Source organism: Pituophis catenifer, unplaced genomic scaffold (assembly GCF_029215685.1).
Source record: "Pituophis catenifer annectens isolate HBS135680 unplaced genomic scaffold, rPitCat1.0.hap2 SCAF_8, whole genome shotgun sequence".
NCBI classification, from domain to species: domain Eukaryota; kingdom Metazoa; phylum Chordata; class Lepidosauria; order Squamata; family Colubridae; genus Pituophis; species Pituophis catenifer.
This window is the reverse complement of record NW_027256888.1, coordinates 16,683,555-16,699,046: the sequence shown is the minus strand read 5'-3', so window position 1 is coordinate 16,699,046 and position 15,492 is coordinate 16,683,555. Positions and strand designations below refer to the sequence as shown.

General features: G+C 37.2%; 1 protein-coding gene across 1 annotated transcript in view; it reads left to right on the top strand.

Annotated features, from left to right (window-relative positions):
• LOC139320760 (kelch-like protein 2) overlaps positions 1-15,020 on the top strand; it is a 32,346-nt gene extending 17,326 nt beyond the window's left edge. The window contains exons 6-15 of the mRNA XM_070949199.1: positions 554-663; positions 1,636-1,752; positions 4,231-4,380; positions 5,424-5,541; positions 6,258-6,455; positions 7,785-7,886; positions 9,020-9,148; positions 10,545-10,685; positions 13,409-13,552; positions 14,053-15,020. Coding sequence (XP_070805300.1) covers positions 554-663; positions 1,636-1,752; positions 4,231-4,380; positions 5,424-5,541; positions 6,258-6,455; positions 7,785-7,886; positions 9,020-9,148; positions 10,545-10,685; positions 13,409-13,552; positions 14,053-14,081 — 1,238 coding nt within the window. The 3' untranslated portion in view covers positions 14,082-15,020. The remainder of the gene's footprint in view (positions 1-553; positions 664-1,635; positions 1,753-4,230; positions 4,381-5,423; positions 5,542-6,257; positions 6,456-7,784; positions 7,887-9,019; positions 9,149-10,544; positions 10,686-13,408; positions 13,553-14,052) is intronic.
• The last annotated feature ends 472 nt before the right edge of the window (positions 15,021-15,492 follow it).

Below are 15,492 nucleotides of genomic sequence, written 5' to 3'. Positions count from 1 at the left end.
ACATCCATGGTTAAATTGTTAATCCCGTTTACCATTAATTATAGTAGAATTCATCTATCATGTTTGCTGATATTTGTTTGTTTATGTTCTTGGTGTATGTAGCATTGTGCACAATTTGTAACATGCTCAAATGTACTGAAACAAAAATGATAGGGTGTTCTAAAAGTCTTAATATAGTTCTGTACTAAGACTTTGGGATAACCCGGTATTTAAAATAGGATTTATCCAGCCACTGCCATGATTCCAGTCTTTAACCTTATTATGTATTACATTTTTCAAAAGGAAGACCTAATAGTCTTATTTTCCAAATGTAGTGGCCTTATTTTAGAAATTATGTTGGTAATTGCACACAAAGTCCAGTTGGCTTTATAAATGAGATTTCCACATTTTAAATGACATTATTCTTTCATGGACATGAGCTGTATATTCTAGCAATTATAACTAGAAAGAAAACTATTTTGTGTTTCCTGAATCTCTATAAGGATAAAATGCTTCCTTCATGCTTTTTCTGTTGCTACAATCTGTATGTTTACATTTTTTTTTCTTGAAATAGAACAGCACTTTACTGAGGTTGTACTAGGTGAGGAATTTCTCAGTATTGGTGTAGAACAGGTGTGCAGCTTAATATCCAGTGACAAATTAACAGTAGCATCAGAAGAAAAGGTAAGGTAATGTCTTCCTTATTTAGCCGTTACGATATGTAACAATATAGAGGTGTGCAATCTGTTTTAGATGCTAATGTTTAAAATTTGAGTTTGAAATGGAGTGTTCTGTTCTTTTTTGATCTGATACTCAGATGCTGTGTCTTTTTTTGCCAAAAATATTCCAATATAAGAATGGTTGCAGTAAGGTCAGAAGTGTCTAACTTTGAAAGATTTTTAATGCAAAAGTTTTTACACACCTTTAAAACCATGGAACTACCGGTAGATTAGAAGGCGCTTATCCCTTTACAATATACCTTGATAGGAGGATATAGGAGAAAGATCTTTGAACGTTTTTCCCTTTCACTTCATTCTGTTCAGATTTTTTTTTCCAATTGTGGCTGCCAAAGCAAAAATCTATGAAACTCAAAGAAAACTCTTTTATCTACATTATTATATAGTTGATGATAATGTAGGAGGCCCTTTTCTTGCTTAGAGGAAGAAAAGGGTCTCCTACATTAACTCCAACTATTAATAAACTGGGGGAAGATTCTAATATTTATCTCCTCAAGGAAAACCAATTGTGAAAAAAATAATCGGAATCAAACTGTATATGATACAAATACTACTAAACATGTGAAAAAGCATAAAAGTATAAATACTGATAGGAATCCTTAGTTCCAGCTAATTCAGAAAAAGAATTCATAGGGGAAATTAGATGTGTTGTTCTTTGTAATGCCAAAACTGGCTAGTTATTGTTACATTTTAAAACATATTAATCTGGTCTAGATAAATTAAAACTTTATATAATCAATATGTCTTCACTTCTAAGAGATGAATGGGTGGAGACCATTCAGTCCCAGCTGGCTGTTGCTGGAAATGTTCTTCCTCTCTTCCAGCTTGAATTATAAAATGAGCAAAATCTTAGCGTTCTATATCTATCTGTCAAGAAAACCATATGCAGAACTCATAACGTGTCTTTATTTCACATAAGGTATTCGAAGCAGTGATTGCTTGGGTTAACTATGACAAAGATGTGAGGCAAGAACTCATGGCACGTCTGATGGAACATGTTCGATTACCTTTGCTGTCAAAGGAATATTTGGTCCAGGTAATTAACCGGAAGCATTTCATTCATGGTCTTCTATTCCCTTGTTATATTGCAAGATAAAAGCTTGTGTAATGGAAGAAACATAACAAAGCAGGGGTGAAATCCAGCAGGTTCTGACAGGTTCTGGAGAACCGGTAGTGGAAATTTTGAGCAGTTTGGAGAACCGGGAAATACCACCTCTGGCTGGCCCCAGAGTGGGGAGGGAATGGAAATTTTGCAGTATCCTTCCCTCAGGAGTGGGGTGGGAATGGAGATTTTGCAATATCCTTCCCCCTGGAGCAGGGCGGGAATGGAGATTTTGCAGTATCCTTCCCCTGGAGTGGGGAGGGAATGGAGATTTTGCAGTATCCTTCCCCTGCCACGCCCACCAAGCCACGCCCACAGAAAGAGTAGTAAAAATAATTGGATTTCACCACTGTAACAAAGGGTCTAGGCCACGGGTGTCAAACTCCCATCATCATGGCGGCATCATGTGATATATCGGGACTTTTTTCTCATTCGCTAAATCGGGCGTGGCCAGCACGTGACACATCCAGCCCGTGGGATGGGAATTTGACAGCCCTGGTTTGGCCAACTTGCTGCAACCAACTCACCATAGCCAACTGACTGCATGACAATTCAATTGTTCTAGTAATCATTTCATTCGGTTACTTTTAGTATTGGTGACCGCATTTTCGTCGATACTAGATAATACTATTTCTCTATTGACTTTCTTCATTTTATTATTATTGGCCACAGTTCTATTGAAAATTTACCTTGTGTATTTATTGAATTGTCCCATGGCAAGTTGTCTTGCAGCAAGTTGGCCACGAGTTGGCCCCAACAAGTTGATCCATTCCGGATAATAAAATCCCCCAAATTGGTGCTTTCTATAAAAGTTGAATCAACCTTTATAATCATCCTAGGCAACCTGTGCTTCGCTGGGTCTTCGTTTAGTAGATATCTCGTTATTGAAACAGAGAACTATACGTGAGAAAATAACCATATGTGAAAAAAAATCAGTGAGAGGGGAGTAACTTCCAATTTCCTGTTGGCTTTCCCACTGGATTTCTTTCTGGGAACTTGTCATGAGTGTTGGCAATCCTTCCTTCCTTCCTTCCTTCCTTCCTTCCTTCCTTCCTTCCTTCCTTCCTTCCTTCCTTCCCTCCCTCCCTCCCTCCCTCCCTCCCTCCCTCCCTCCCTCTGCTGTTGTTTTTTCTTTCCCTACCTTCTCTCCCCTGCCTCCTCTTCCTTTCTTCCTCTCTTCCTTCCTTCTTGCTACCCACCCACCTACATATCTACAATCTCACATTGATTTCCATTATTGTGGAATATGCCCATTCTCAATTCTACACCGTCTTGAGGACCCATGAAGTAAATTTTAATAAATTTGGCTTATTTATTTGGTCTGTCATTAAATGTCAATGTAATTTGCTCTTGATTACTCACAGAAGGATTCCATCCATTCCTCGTTGGAAGGACTTTGGCACAAAAGAGTGTCATTTGAAAGACGCAGTTGTATTGTCTGATGTTCTTCCGGAACTAAATTGCAAAGGGTTCATTATTGCTATATAAATTGAGGAGTTCATTAGACAGAGGTTGCAAATTGCCTATCCTGACCTTTTCCTTCATACAGCAGCAATTGACAGATTTTCCAGGAAATAGGAATGCACAACAGTAAAGGAAGACTTTAATCATGGCACCAATATCAGGAGAAATATTGTGTTGTGTAAATTATGCATTTTGCTTCACTCTTTCCCTGTTGAGGTTTGTTGTTCAAAGAGGGTATTGTCATGTCAAGGCTTGTCATAATGCACTTTCATTTTTATATTCCCTCGGGGTATAATTAGAATTTTAATTTTAATATTTAATTTTATTTTTACCAAATGATATTCTCACCGGAGAACAGTTTAGAATCCCTATTGACTTCTCCACTGAGTTTACAAAATTGTCAAAGACAGTTTCAAAATAGGGGCTGATGACCTCCTAAGGGCTAGGATGGTACTGGTCTACCTGATCTCCAGTGACTGAAGGGGGCATTCTATATTCAGTTACAGAGTAGGAAGCTAATAAATGAATAGAATGGGCAAGGACCACGGACAATGGCTAACGTATTTGACTGACAATATGGACAACTTCAGACATGCAAACTTCAGCTTTCAGAATTCCTTCGTCTCTCAAGGTGAGAACTCTGGAAACTGAAGTCTGCACATCTAGAAATTGCCCAGGCTGAAAAACACTGATCAATATTAATAAAAAAAAAATCTTTATTATTCTTATAGAATATTTCAAAGAGTACTTCACAAATAAAAAGATACATAGATCAGATTGTCATTATCTCTAGTTTGTTTTCATTTAGCAATAAATGTTGGGGAAAAAATTATTTTAAAGTTTTCACTGAACCAATTCAGAACTAATAACTACATGGAAACTACATTCATGCAAATTAGTCAGTGTGTTCTTTCTTGCTAAGATTGCATCAATATGGCTAATTCACAGAGAGTTGAAGAAGAGATACTTGTTAAAAATAGCAGTGCGTGTAAAGATTACCTAATTGAAGCAATGAAGTACCATTTGTTGCCACTTGAACAAAGAGCTTTGATGAAGTCCACACGAACAAAGTTAAGAACACCTTCCTGCCTTCCAAAGGTAAGCATCTCACTTATATGTACTTCCTTTTCGAATTGACTTGCATTGTATGAAAAAATGTATGTGATTTAAGTCAGCGGCTCTTTTTTATTTTAAAATATGTATATAATTCGAATAATTGAAATGAAGTAGAAAATTAAAGAATTGGAAGAAAGCCATTATGTCAATAAGTCTTAATTTCCTGTTCAATTAAAGCATACTTAAATCAATCTAGTAAAATTAATAAAACAGCCAGAGAGTCTTGTCAGTATTCAGCTGCGTACAAAATGATGCTGACTTGTGTCTACATTCTTGTTAACCTAGACTAGGACTTCACCTTTTATTTAAGAAAATTTGAAAGCTATTGTGTGGCATTTATCAGACTTAAATAGAGTTACAATTCATAAAGAAACAACTCTCTTAATTAAGATGACTAAGATAACTAAGATGTTTTTTCATTAGTGGGAATTGTTTGGGTATAAAGGTAAAGGTAAAGGTTCCCCTCGCACATATGTGCTAGTCATTTCCGACTCTAGGGGGTGGTGCTCATCTCCATTTCAAAGCTGAAGAGCCAGCGCTGTCCGAAGACGTCTCCGTGGTCATGTGGCTGGCATGACTAAACACCAAAGGCACACGGAACGCTGTTACCTTCCCACCAAAGGTGGTCCCTACTTTCCTACTTGCATTTTTTACGTGCTTTCGAACTGCTAGGTTGGCAGAAGCTGGGGCAAGTAATGGGAGCTCACCCCGTTATGCGGCACTAGGGATTTGAATCGCTGAACTGCCAACCATTCAATCGACAAGCTCAGCATCTTAGCCACTGAGCCACCGCATCCCTGTTTGGGTATAGCATGTCTTTTTTTCCAGGGACAAGTCAAAAAAGGCTGCACCATATTCATATCTGCAGGGCTTTCCTTGAACCTTTTCAACCCATCCTGAGTAATGCCATTTCGAGAAATGGAATAGTATTGTGGATAGGATTTTTTTTGTTCATTGTCAGTGACTGTTCAGTTTCTCTCCCCCCCCCAATTAATGTATATCTTATGTTGTTGCTTCTGTTGAAGGTGATGGTAGTGGTAGGAGGCCAAGCCCCAAAGGCTATCCGCAGTGTGGAGTGTTATGATTTTAAAGAACACCGATGGCACCAAGTTGCTGAACTGCCTTCCAGAAGATGCAGGGCAGGTACCCCAACACTTTCAACTGATGCTTCCTGCATGCAAGCTTAAATCTATGTCAGCTATTTCCTTTTTATTGTATGATATAATGTATTTTATTGATTAGTCAATTGACCATATCAGACAGGAGCACCAGCCACTGTAAAATGCAATAAAATGAGATATGATACAGCAAAATGAGATAAAATAGCTAGGTAAAGGTAAAGGTTCCCCTCGCACAGATGTGCTAGTCGTTCCTGACTCTAGGGGGCAGTGCTCATCTCCGTTTCAAAGCTGAAGAGCCAGCGCTGTCCAAAGACGTCTCTGTGGTCATGTGGCCAGCATGACTAAACGCCAAAGGCGCATGGAACACTGTTACCTTCCCACCAAAATTGGTCCCTATTTTTCTACTTTCATTTTTTACATGCTTTCGAACTGCTAGGTTGGCAGAAGCTGGGACAAGTAATGGGAGCTCACCCCGTTACGCAGCACTAGGGATTCGAAGCACCAAACTGCTGACCTTTCTGATTGACAAGCTCCGTGTCTTAGCCACTGAGCCACCACGTGAGATAAAATAGAATAAAATATATTAGGCAAGATAAAGTGAAGTTAAAAGAGTACGATTTTTAAAAAAGTGTAAAGTAAAATAGAAGAAGAGCTATTTCCTCTTTTTAAAATATGGTCTGGTGTTCATGATATATGAAAAGACTCTTCTACTAGAACAGAACCCCTTTTTTTCCCCAGGAGTTGTATACATGAATGGTCTTGTCTTTGCTGTTGGTGGCTTCAACGGCTCCTTGAGGGTTCGTACTGTGGATTCTTATGATCCAGTAAAAGATCAGTGGACAAGCATTGCTAGCATGCGGGACAGAAGAAGCACTTTGGGCGCTGCTGTATTAAACGGGCTTCTATATGCTGTAGGAGGTTTTGATGGAAGTACAGGTATATAATTTTATATAGTGACATCACCATACAACCCTTCTTTGTATAAGGCATCTAGACTGTGGAGTGTTTTTGTTGCAATAATTCTCACTATCTTCTCCCCTCCCCCGCCCCCAAAACACATTTTGGCATCTTTTTTCTTAAATTCCAAACAGAAAATTTCATTATCAAACATACAGAAATGCTAAATGTAAATCATTAGAAGTAGGATACTATAGAAAGTTTTTGAAAATTTATTTTCTAGAGCAGTGATGGCGAACCTTCTTTTCCTCGGGTACCGAAAGTGTGTGTGTGTGTGTGTGTGCACAATAGCGCACACGCATGTGCCCATACCAATAATTCAATGTCCCCCACGCGCCCCACCCCCTGCGCAACCCCCCCATGTTGTCGCACTCCATGCGCAGCCCCCCATGCTCCCCTGCGCATGTGCGCATGACCTCCCCTGCGCCCCATTTTGGGCCTAGCAGGCCTCCCTGAAGCCTCTGGAGGCTGGAAACGGCCTGTTTCCTGACCTCCTGTGGGCCCAGTAGGCCCGTTTTTTGCCCTCCCCAGGCTCCAGAGGCTTTCTTGGAGCCTGGGGAGGGCGAAAATGGCCTCCCCACCCCAGAGGCCCTCCAGAGGCCGAAAACATCATCCCAGAGCCTCTGTGCGAGCCTTGTACTTACCTGGCATTCAAAATGGGCCGCGTGGAGACTCCTGGGAGGGGAGGGGAGGCATGGGCGTGGCCAGCCGAAAATCAGCTGGCTGGTGTGCTCATGTGTGCTGGAGCCGAGCTAGGGCAATGGCTCGCGTGCCTGCAGGTATGGCTCTGCATGCCACCTGTGGTACTCGTGCCATAGGTTCGCCATCACAGTTCTAGAGTATATCTTGTTTCTCATTCGTGTCATTTCACCTGAAGAATCATCCTGCAGCTGAATCTATCTTGGGGGAGGGACATGCAGTCAGGCACACAAACACTTATGTGTGCTATTTCAGCAGGTGGCATTACCAGCTGAATTAGTTTGGGCTTCAGGCCAAGCCAGATTGGATCTGGGTTAAAAATTGGATAGGAGACCATTGGGGGATTCTGCAGGCTAAATTTGGGAAATCAAAAAAGTGATCCTAAAAGAAGGCTTTGGTAAACCAGTGCTGTTGCATAGATATGTCTATGAAGTCATCAGAAGGAAAAATCTGTGCAAAGGAACTTTTATTTATGCAGTGAATTTTAGCCAGTTATCTCTAATGGTAGCCAAACGGTATGCTTTTAGATGCTTTTTACTTACTGCAAAACAACAACAACAGATTCAGTAATGCTTCATTTTGATTAAGTTTCTTTATGCTTTATTACAGGTTTATCCTCAGTAGAAGCTTATAATATGAAGACTAATGAATGGTTTCATGTAGCTCCAATGCACACAAGGAGAAGTAGTGTTGGAGTAGGTGTAATTGGAGGTAAGATTTCTGAGTTGACTTTTCTCTCTGCATGACTCAACTTTTTAGGTATCTAATTCTAAAGGCCCTGCCTATTCAAAGAAAGCTCATTAAGAATGTTATGAAGGCAGAGTGGAACTTTATTTTGAATGGAAGGCCCAGGAATGCTGCTTCACTGTTTCTGTTCTACTTCTCCATCCTTCTTTCCAATCCTTTTTTGTGCTGTGGCTCTGACACCATTTGCTTGGCTTATTCTAGAAAGTAAAATTATTCCTTTTATGAAATGCCTATTCAGATAAAAGGTTTTATTGGGGGGGCGGGGCTAAAAAGCTGCTGGGAAATGGGTTAATGGTTTACATTATAAATATTCTTTCCTCGTTGAGTGAATAGTCTGATTAAGATTTTTATTTTCATCCATACAAATATTTGACCCATAAATTAGGGAAGTGGGTTTATAGAATGAACAGAAAAATGTATACTTTAAATCATATCTTTCAAAAGCCGTTAAAATAACCCTTTTTCTATTTTTAAAAAAATTAATAAATGTTGCACTTGTAATTTTCAAAATGTTTACAGCTAAATTATTAACGTAAAAAGAGTACATTTGTCCTTACAACATGAATAGACTAGACTAGACTAGACTAGACTAGACTAGACTAGACTAGACTAGACTAGACTAGACTAGACTAGACTAGACTAGAATAGAATAGAATAGAATAGAATAGAATAGAATAGAATAGAATAGAATTTTTTATTGGCCAGGTGTGATTGGACACACAAGGAATCTGTCTTGGTGCATACACTCTCAGAGTACATAAAAGAAAAGATACATTAGTCAAGAATCACTTAAAGAAGCACTTACTGTCATTCAAGGCTATAGCATGTAAACTGGAAGAAACCAGTTTGTTGATACAAAATAGTGTTAATTCTCTATGAAATGCCCTGTATATATTTGAATATTGCTGTTGTATGTTAATGTACAATTATAATAAATTATAGGATTGTTTAGCAATAAAGCTTAACCTTTTCTATATTTATATTTTAAATATGCTATCTAGTGATTAGATAGATTGTCTATCTATATATGTTTGTGTGTGTATAGCTATGTAATATATGCACATTTGCACACATACGTCTCCTAAACCTATTTCCAGGTATGTTGTATGCAGTTGGTGGCTATGATGGTGCATCGCGTCAGTGCCTTAGCACAGTGGAATGTTATAACTATAATTCAAATGAGTGGACCTATGTTGCAGAGATGAGTATTCGACGTAGTGGAGCTGGTGAGCAATCAAAGTTAAATTACGTTTATACATAAAATCTCTTCTTCCTCCCCCCTCCCTCCCTCTCCCTCCCTCTCTCTTCCCCCATTACTTTCTCTCTCTCTCTCTCTTTCTCTCTCTGCCTTTGAATCAGTTTTAACTTTTGGCAAATGCTCGGACAGTCACTGCAGTTTTTACAACAAGATTATTTTGGAAGTAGGACTAGAATTCACAGTGTTTTGGTTTCTAGCTTGATGAATTAACTGCTGCACTAATAGCTGGCTGGAGAATTCTGGGAGTTGAAGTCCACAAGTCTTAAAACTGTCAAGTTTGAAGACTTCTGCTCTAGAAAACTGTACACAATCTTTACATCTAGCTTTCTAGGTCAAACACCTCCGTAATTTTTTTTTTAAATTTGATTTATATGCCGCCCTTCTCCGGAGACTCAGGGCGGCTTACAATGCGTTAAGCAATAGCCTTCATACTTTTGTCTATTTATACAAAGTCATCTTATTGCCCCCACAAACTGGGTCCTCAATTTACCTACCTTAGAAAGGATGGAAGGCTGACTCAACCTTGAGCCTGGTGAGATTCGAACTTACAGTAATTGCAGACAGCTGGTGTTAATCACAATGCTATCAGTCTGCTGAGCCACCAGGCCCTGTAGTTTGAAGTAATGCGACCAGGCCTTTTGTAGTTTGAAGTAATGCTTCAAACTACAAAAATCCCTGCTCAGGGTCTCTTCCGGGTTTATCCCCTTTTAAACAGCCTTCTGTCTCCAACCAAAATTCTAGAGACTCTATAGAAGTCTGCTTTAGTCATCAGTGTTATGTTGCCTTAACCATAAATGACGAAGACCTCCCCCCTTTTATTCAGAATGTGGTTTGTGGCTCTGTAACATCAGCTGAAGGATAAAGGTCATAGTCCCTGCATTCCAAAGGCTAAAATGTGCAGTGCATTTTTCTATTTAAAGGGATAAACTTTGTTTCATCCCAATTTAAATCCTACATCCATCCATCCATCTAGCACCTCCATTCATCTATGAAGTTAGCTGTAGCTTATGGAAACCTAAGCCTTTTCATAACATTTCTTAGACTGAGAAGGTAGCACCAGACTCCTGATCTACCATAATATAGAATATTATTAAATCTATTTAATATATTTTGCATTTAAAAAAATCACAATGTGACTGCAATTTTTGGATTTTTATACTTAAGATCTTGGAGGAGGGCTTGCAAATGATGCTCTCGTATTGAAAAATATTTGTGTCATGTGATCTCTGACTTTTTAACAATTAAAATCTTGTTGATGCAATTCTCTCCACTATTCATTAACTTTTTAAAAAAATTGATAGCATTTGAGAAGACAATAGATCCTTTTCTCTGATTTCTGAATATTTTTTATTTTCTCTTTGCAGGTGTTGGGGTTTTAAATAACTTACTCTATGCAGTTGGAGGACATGATGGCCCTTTAGTTAGAAAAAGTGCTGAAGTTTATGATCCCACCATCAATGTATGGAAACAAGTTGCAGATATGAACATGTGTAGGAGAAATGCAGGTAAATTATTTGAAGTCATAAAGAACTTTTTAATAGTCAGAATGAAAAAGCACTAGTTTTCATGCAATTTTTAAAAGTCATCAGTACAATCATAAATAAGGCAATGGAATATGTTAAGAGTAGCCTGTTATATATAGGCATAAAAATATAGGTTCGTTTTCTTAATGGATATACACTCAGACAACATTATAGCAGTTCCCAGCAATTTTAAAACTAGAATGCTTTCTACTGTTTCAATATTATAGCACATAAGTAGAAGACAAGGGGGAAAAAAACAGAATTATGATATAGTTCTACCAAGACTGAATTGGTCATGTTTAAATTGCTCATTATTTTCTGTTTTGTTTTTATTTTGTCTTAATTGTTAGCTGCTCAGAGTCATGTATGTGAGATGTGACACTATATAAATTTAATAAACACATGCACACTGTTCAAGTAAACAATGCATATTTTTTGGCTTAAGCATTTTCCATTAAAATTACTCCCAAAGATGCTTGCAAACATGAACTTAAGCCATTTCTTAAATGGGATATTTTAAATTTAATTTTCTTTACAAAAAATACACAAAAAGCCATGAACAAAGCAGATTGAAAAACCGTAATGTACACTTGCCCAGTAGATAACCTAATGAATTGTTAAATTATATTACAAAATAACAATAGCACTTAGACTGCTTTATAGCTCTCTCTAAGCAATTTACAGAGTCATCCTATTGTCCCCAACAATCTGGGTCCTCATTTTACTGACCTCGGAAGGATGGAAGAGTGAGCTAACCTTGTTCCAGTGAGAATTGAACTGCCGAACTGCTGGCAATTAGCAATCGACAGTCAACAGAAGTAGCCTACAGTTCTGCATTCTAACCACTGTGCCACCATGGCAAAAAATAAAATAAAAAATAAAAAACTAAACTAATTAACTAATTTAAACTAATTGTTTAAACTAAAAATTATGTTAAATTAATAACAATTCTCTAAATATATCACATCATGTTTAATAATAATCTGTAAAATTACTATTCTTGTAAAGTATCATGATTCTGTTTTTGTGCTGTAAACTGTAAACCATCCTGAGGTGCTGGGAATGAGGTAGAATATAAATTTAATAAATTTCTATCGTCGTCCTCGTTGCAGTTGTTTGTTCCTCCAATTTTTTATTTTTTTTTAATTGAAAAAGTTTTACAAATACAAATTTTTCCCCATTTCTCCCCCCCTTTCCCTCCCTAGCCCTCCCTAACCCTCCCCTCCTCCCATGACTTCCCCAAGGTGAAATCCAAATCCAAATCGTATTGTGTCATCATACTTTACCACACATCTATTCTACCCCCTGTGTACTATACATTTCTGCATGACATTGAACTATTCTACCCCCTATATGCTATACATTTCTACACAACATTCAAGTAAATACTATCGGGTACTTCCTAGTTTGGTATTTGTTCTGCACATAGTCTATCCATTTTTTCCACTCCCATGCATAAGTGGGTCCCATGCATGAGTCCGGTCTTTTAAGTATGCTGATATCTTCGCCATTTCTGCAAAACTGGCCACCTTCAAAGTCCATTCTTCGATAGTAGGCAAAACATCCCTTTTCCAATATTGACCAATCAGTAACCTAGCTGCTGTCACCATATATAATATCAATTTTGTCTCACCCCTTGAAAAATCCTTAACTATGCCCAATAAGAACAATTGAGGAGAAAATTGGAGTTTTTTCTTCAGAACATTTTGCATAACCCACCAAATTTTTATCCAGAAAGCCTTCACTTTCTTGCAAGTCCACCATATATGATAATATGTAGCATCTAAACAATCACATCTGTAGGCAGGTTACAGACATTGAATAAAATGCACTACAAAATATTAAAACTGTAAATAAGGATCTGAAATTTAAAATTCAATTAAAATCAAACCAAGATGATCTTTTATTGAAAGAAGATCTCAGTTTAGCTAATGAAATTCTTTGTAATATAAATATAAATGTCTTCAATAATTTATCAATCTGAATAAAATATCTACTTGGCATTAATATGAGAATGCTGTTAAATATCAATCAATTGGTGGCAGGGGATAGTAACGATTTTAGCAATGTTAATCTTGCCCCATCAACCTAATGAAATTTTAACCCCTCTATAATTTGAGCCTGGTCATTTATGGCTCTTGTGAGAAGTCTGAATTAATTTGTTCAGTGATCAATGTGTTTGTGTGGTCCTTGGCTGCCTGTTCCTTTACTGTTTTTTTGTTGATCTTAAAAGGCAGAAGCTATCTATTACTTCAGTCTCTTTACTTTCAATTCTAAGGCTGGGTACTTCTTGTACCTATTGTCATAATTTGGTCTTTGTATTTATTTTTAGACTCACGTTTATATTTGCTCCTTGATTTTTACTACTAAAGCTTCCAGAACCTTTGTATTTTTGGCTATCAAAGAAGTGTCATCAGCACACAAGAGATTATTATTTGGCGAGGACAATTGATGCTCCTTCCTTTTTTATTTACCTCTGTGTTTGATTTCTTTGCCATCATTGTTATTTTGTGCTGCTTTTGTGCTATAAACTCTAAACCATCTTGAGGTGCTAGAAATGAGGTAGAATATAAATTAAATAAATTTCTATTGTTGTTGCAGTTGTTTGTTCCTCCAATTTTTCTTCCAAAACTAAACTACGGTAGCAAATATTGCCTGGATAGTGAGCAACCAAGTGATAATGTTTTATGTCTTTTTCATATTAGGGGTTTCTGCGGTGAATGGACTTTTATATGTAATTGGAGGAGATGATGGCTCCTGTAACTTGGCCACAGTGGAATATTATAACCCAACGACAGATAAATGGACAGTTGTATCATCATGTATGAGTACAGGAAGAAGTTATGCAGGTATTGAAAAATAAATTTGGAAAATACTGTTCCCTTCTAGAAGAAAAATTGGTATATTTTCCAGCTTAGGAATTGCTTTATCGTCATCATCATAATCATCACCACTATTTTGAGTATCAGGAATGGAAGGAATTATGGCAACAACATTAGCAGAATAGGCAGGATCTTTTACTTTTTAAATGGAAGTCATACCAGTTGTAGCATATGGTGCAAAATAAGTTAATAATTGTGGAATCATTGATCCTCTGGTCAGGCAAGGAGAGAAGTAAATGACAAAATGCATATTGTGATATCACAATGCATGTTTTATCATTTTGAGATTTTGTTGAGAAGTCTGTGGATTTGGATAGCTTATACTTTTTTAGATTCCGTATCCTGTCTTCAGTAAGGTGGTACTCGTGACAAGTATTACAAGCATATGAAGCATTTGTGAACAAACTCCAATATTATTTAGGAATGTTCCAATACAAAGAATTGATCTCTTGCATCTCTCTTTCTAGGTGTGACTGTTATTGACAAACCATTGTGAATTGGTGCAGATATTTTCCCTCTTGATTATGCACTTAAAAAGCAAGCTTTAACAAGTAGTGTTGAAGTGATTAAGCATCCAAGCACTTCTCAACTTGTAGCTGTGCACTGAGACATGTTGGAAACTGCAATTAAGGTTTAAAATGAAGATTATTCCAGGTTGAAGCAAAGTGTAGCATTATTCCACAGTAGGCTGCATCTACTGGAGATGTACAAAACTGTATGGACCTTATTTGCTGGATTTCTAGACAAAACTCATTTTCTTAAGAGCCAATCATGTCTCCCATATGGTTGACTATAGATTTTTTTTCTAGTAGAACATAATATGTTCTGTGGAAAGTTAAAAAATAAAGATTTGGGGGGTGGGGGGGTAAAATGTCCATGAATAGTAGGTTTTATGTCCGCATTACCTTTTCTCACTCATCTTTGGTTACATTACAAATGTTTGCATATTTATAAATTTTCTTTATATTTGTTAGGGACTTACTGATATTATTTATAACTGGCATGGTATTCCAAAATGTGCCAGTACTACATTGTAAAACAGAGGTATATATTTTGATATTTACTAATGCCATGAAACTGATACCATACAAAACTCAATTAAAAAGTGTTTTAACTTATATTGGTGATTCCTATTCAGCAAGATCCCTTTGTTATGTTTTAATGTATTTATCTTAATTGTAATTGGGCATGATAATAATTATGGAATAAAATGAATGTAGGGGGTTATTTTACTTGCATGGCATTTAAAACTCTTCCTGTGTAACTATTTAAAAAGTTGGTGTAACTATTTAAAACTGTTAGCTACTATTAATTACTGTATTATATGTGAACATATTTGTACAAGAAATACATTAAACTTCTGGATGTGTTAAATTTGACCCAAAGTATTGTCATTTTGATCTGTTTTCTTTAATAAAAATTTACATACTTGTTTTCTCAAGTTTGGGGTTGCTTTTTATCTGATTGCTCTTTCATTGGCAGATAGCTTCAGTCTCATCAGCTCATGAAACAATACCAAAAGCAGATTATGTAGTTAATGTAATACGTTGATTTTATTTCTAGTTACTGATTTAGTACTATGGTATTTGAAGTGTAGGGACATAATAGTAGAATAGGTAGAATTACTGGGACATAATAATAACTTGCTGTTTTGCTTCTGTAACAATTGCTTTGCTAAGAATTGGAATTGCCTCGGCCATTTGCTCCTACCAGTGATCTAACTTCTGTTACCTTGTTATCTTGTTTTTCTGTACAACTCTGCACCTGGTGGATATCTCAAGAAGCGGGGTTGATAAGCACCCAGCCCCTCTGTTGCTAAGCACTCAACCCCATGTTCCTTGCTGCACTGCCAAAGGAAGTCATGGGCCAAGGGGCCAGAATTGGGTGTTAAGCTAATGTCTCTGAAG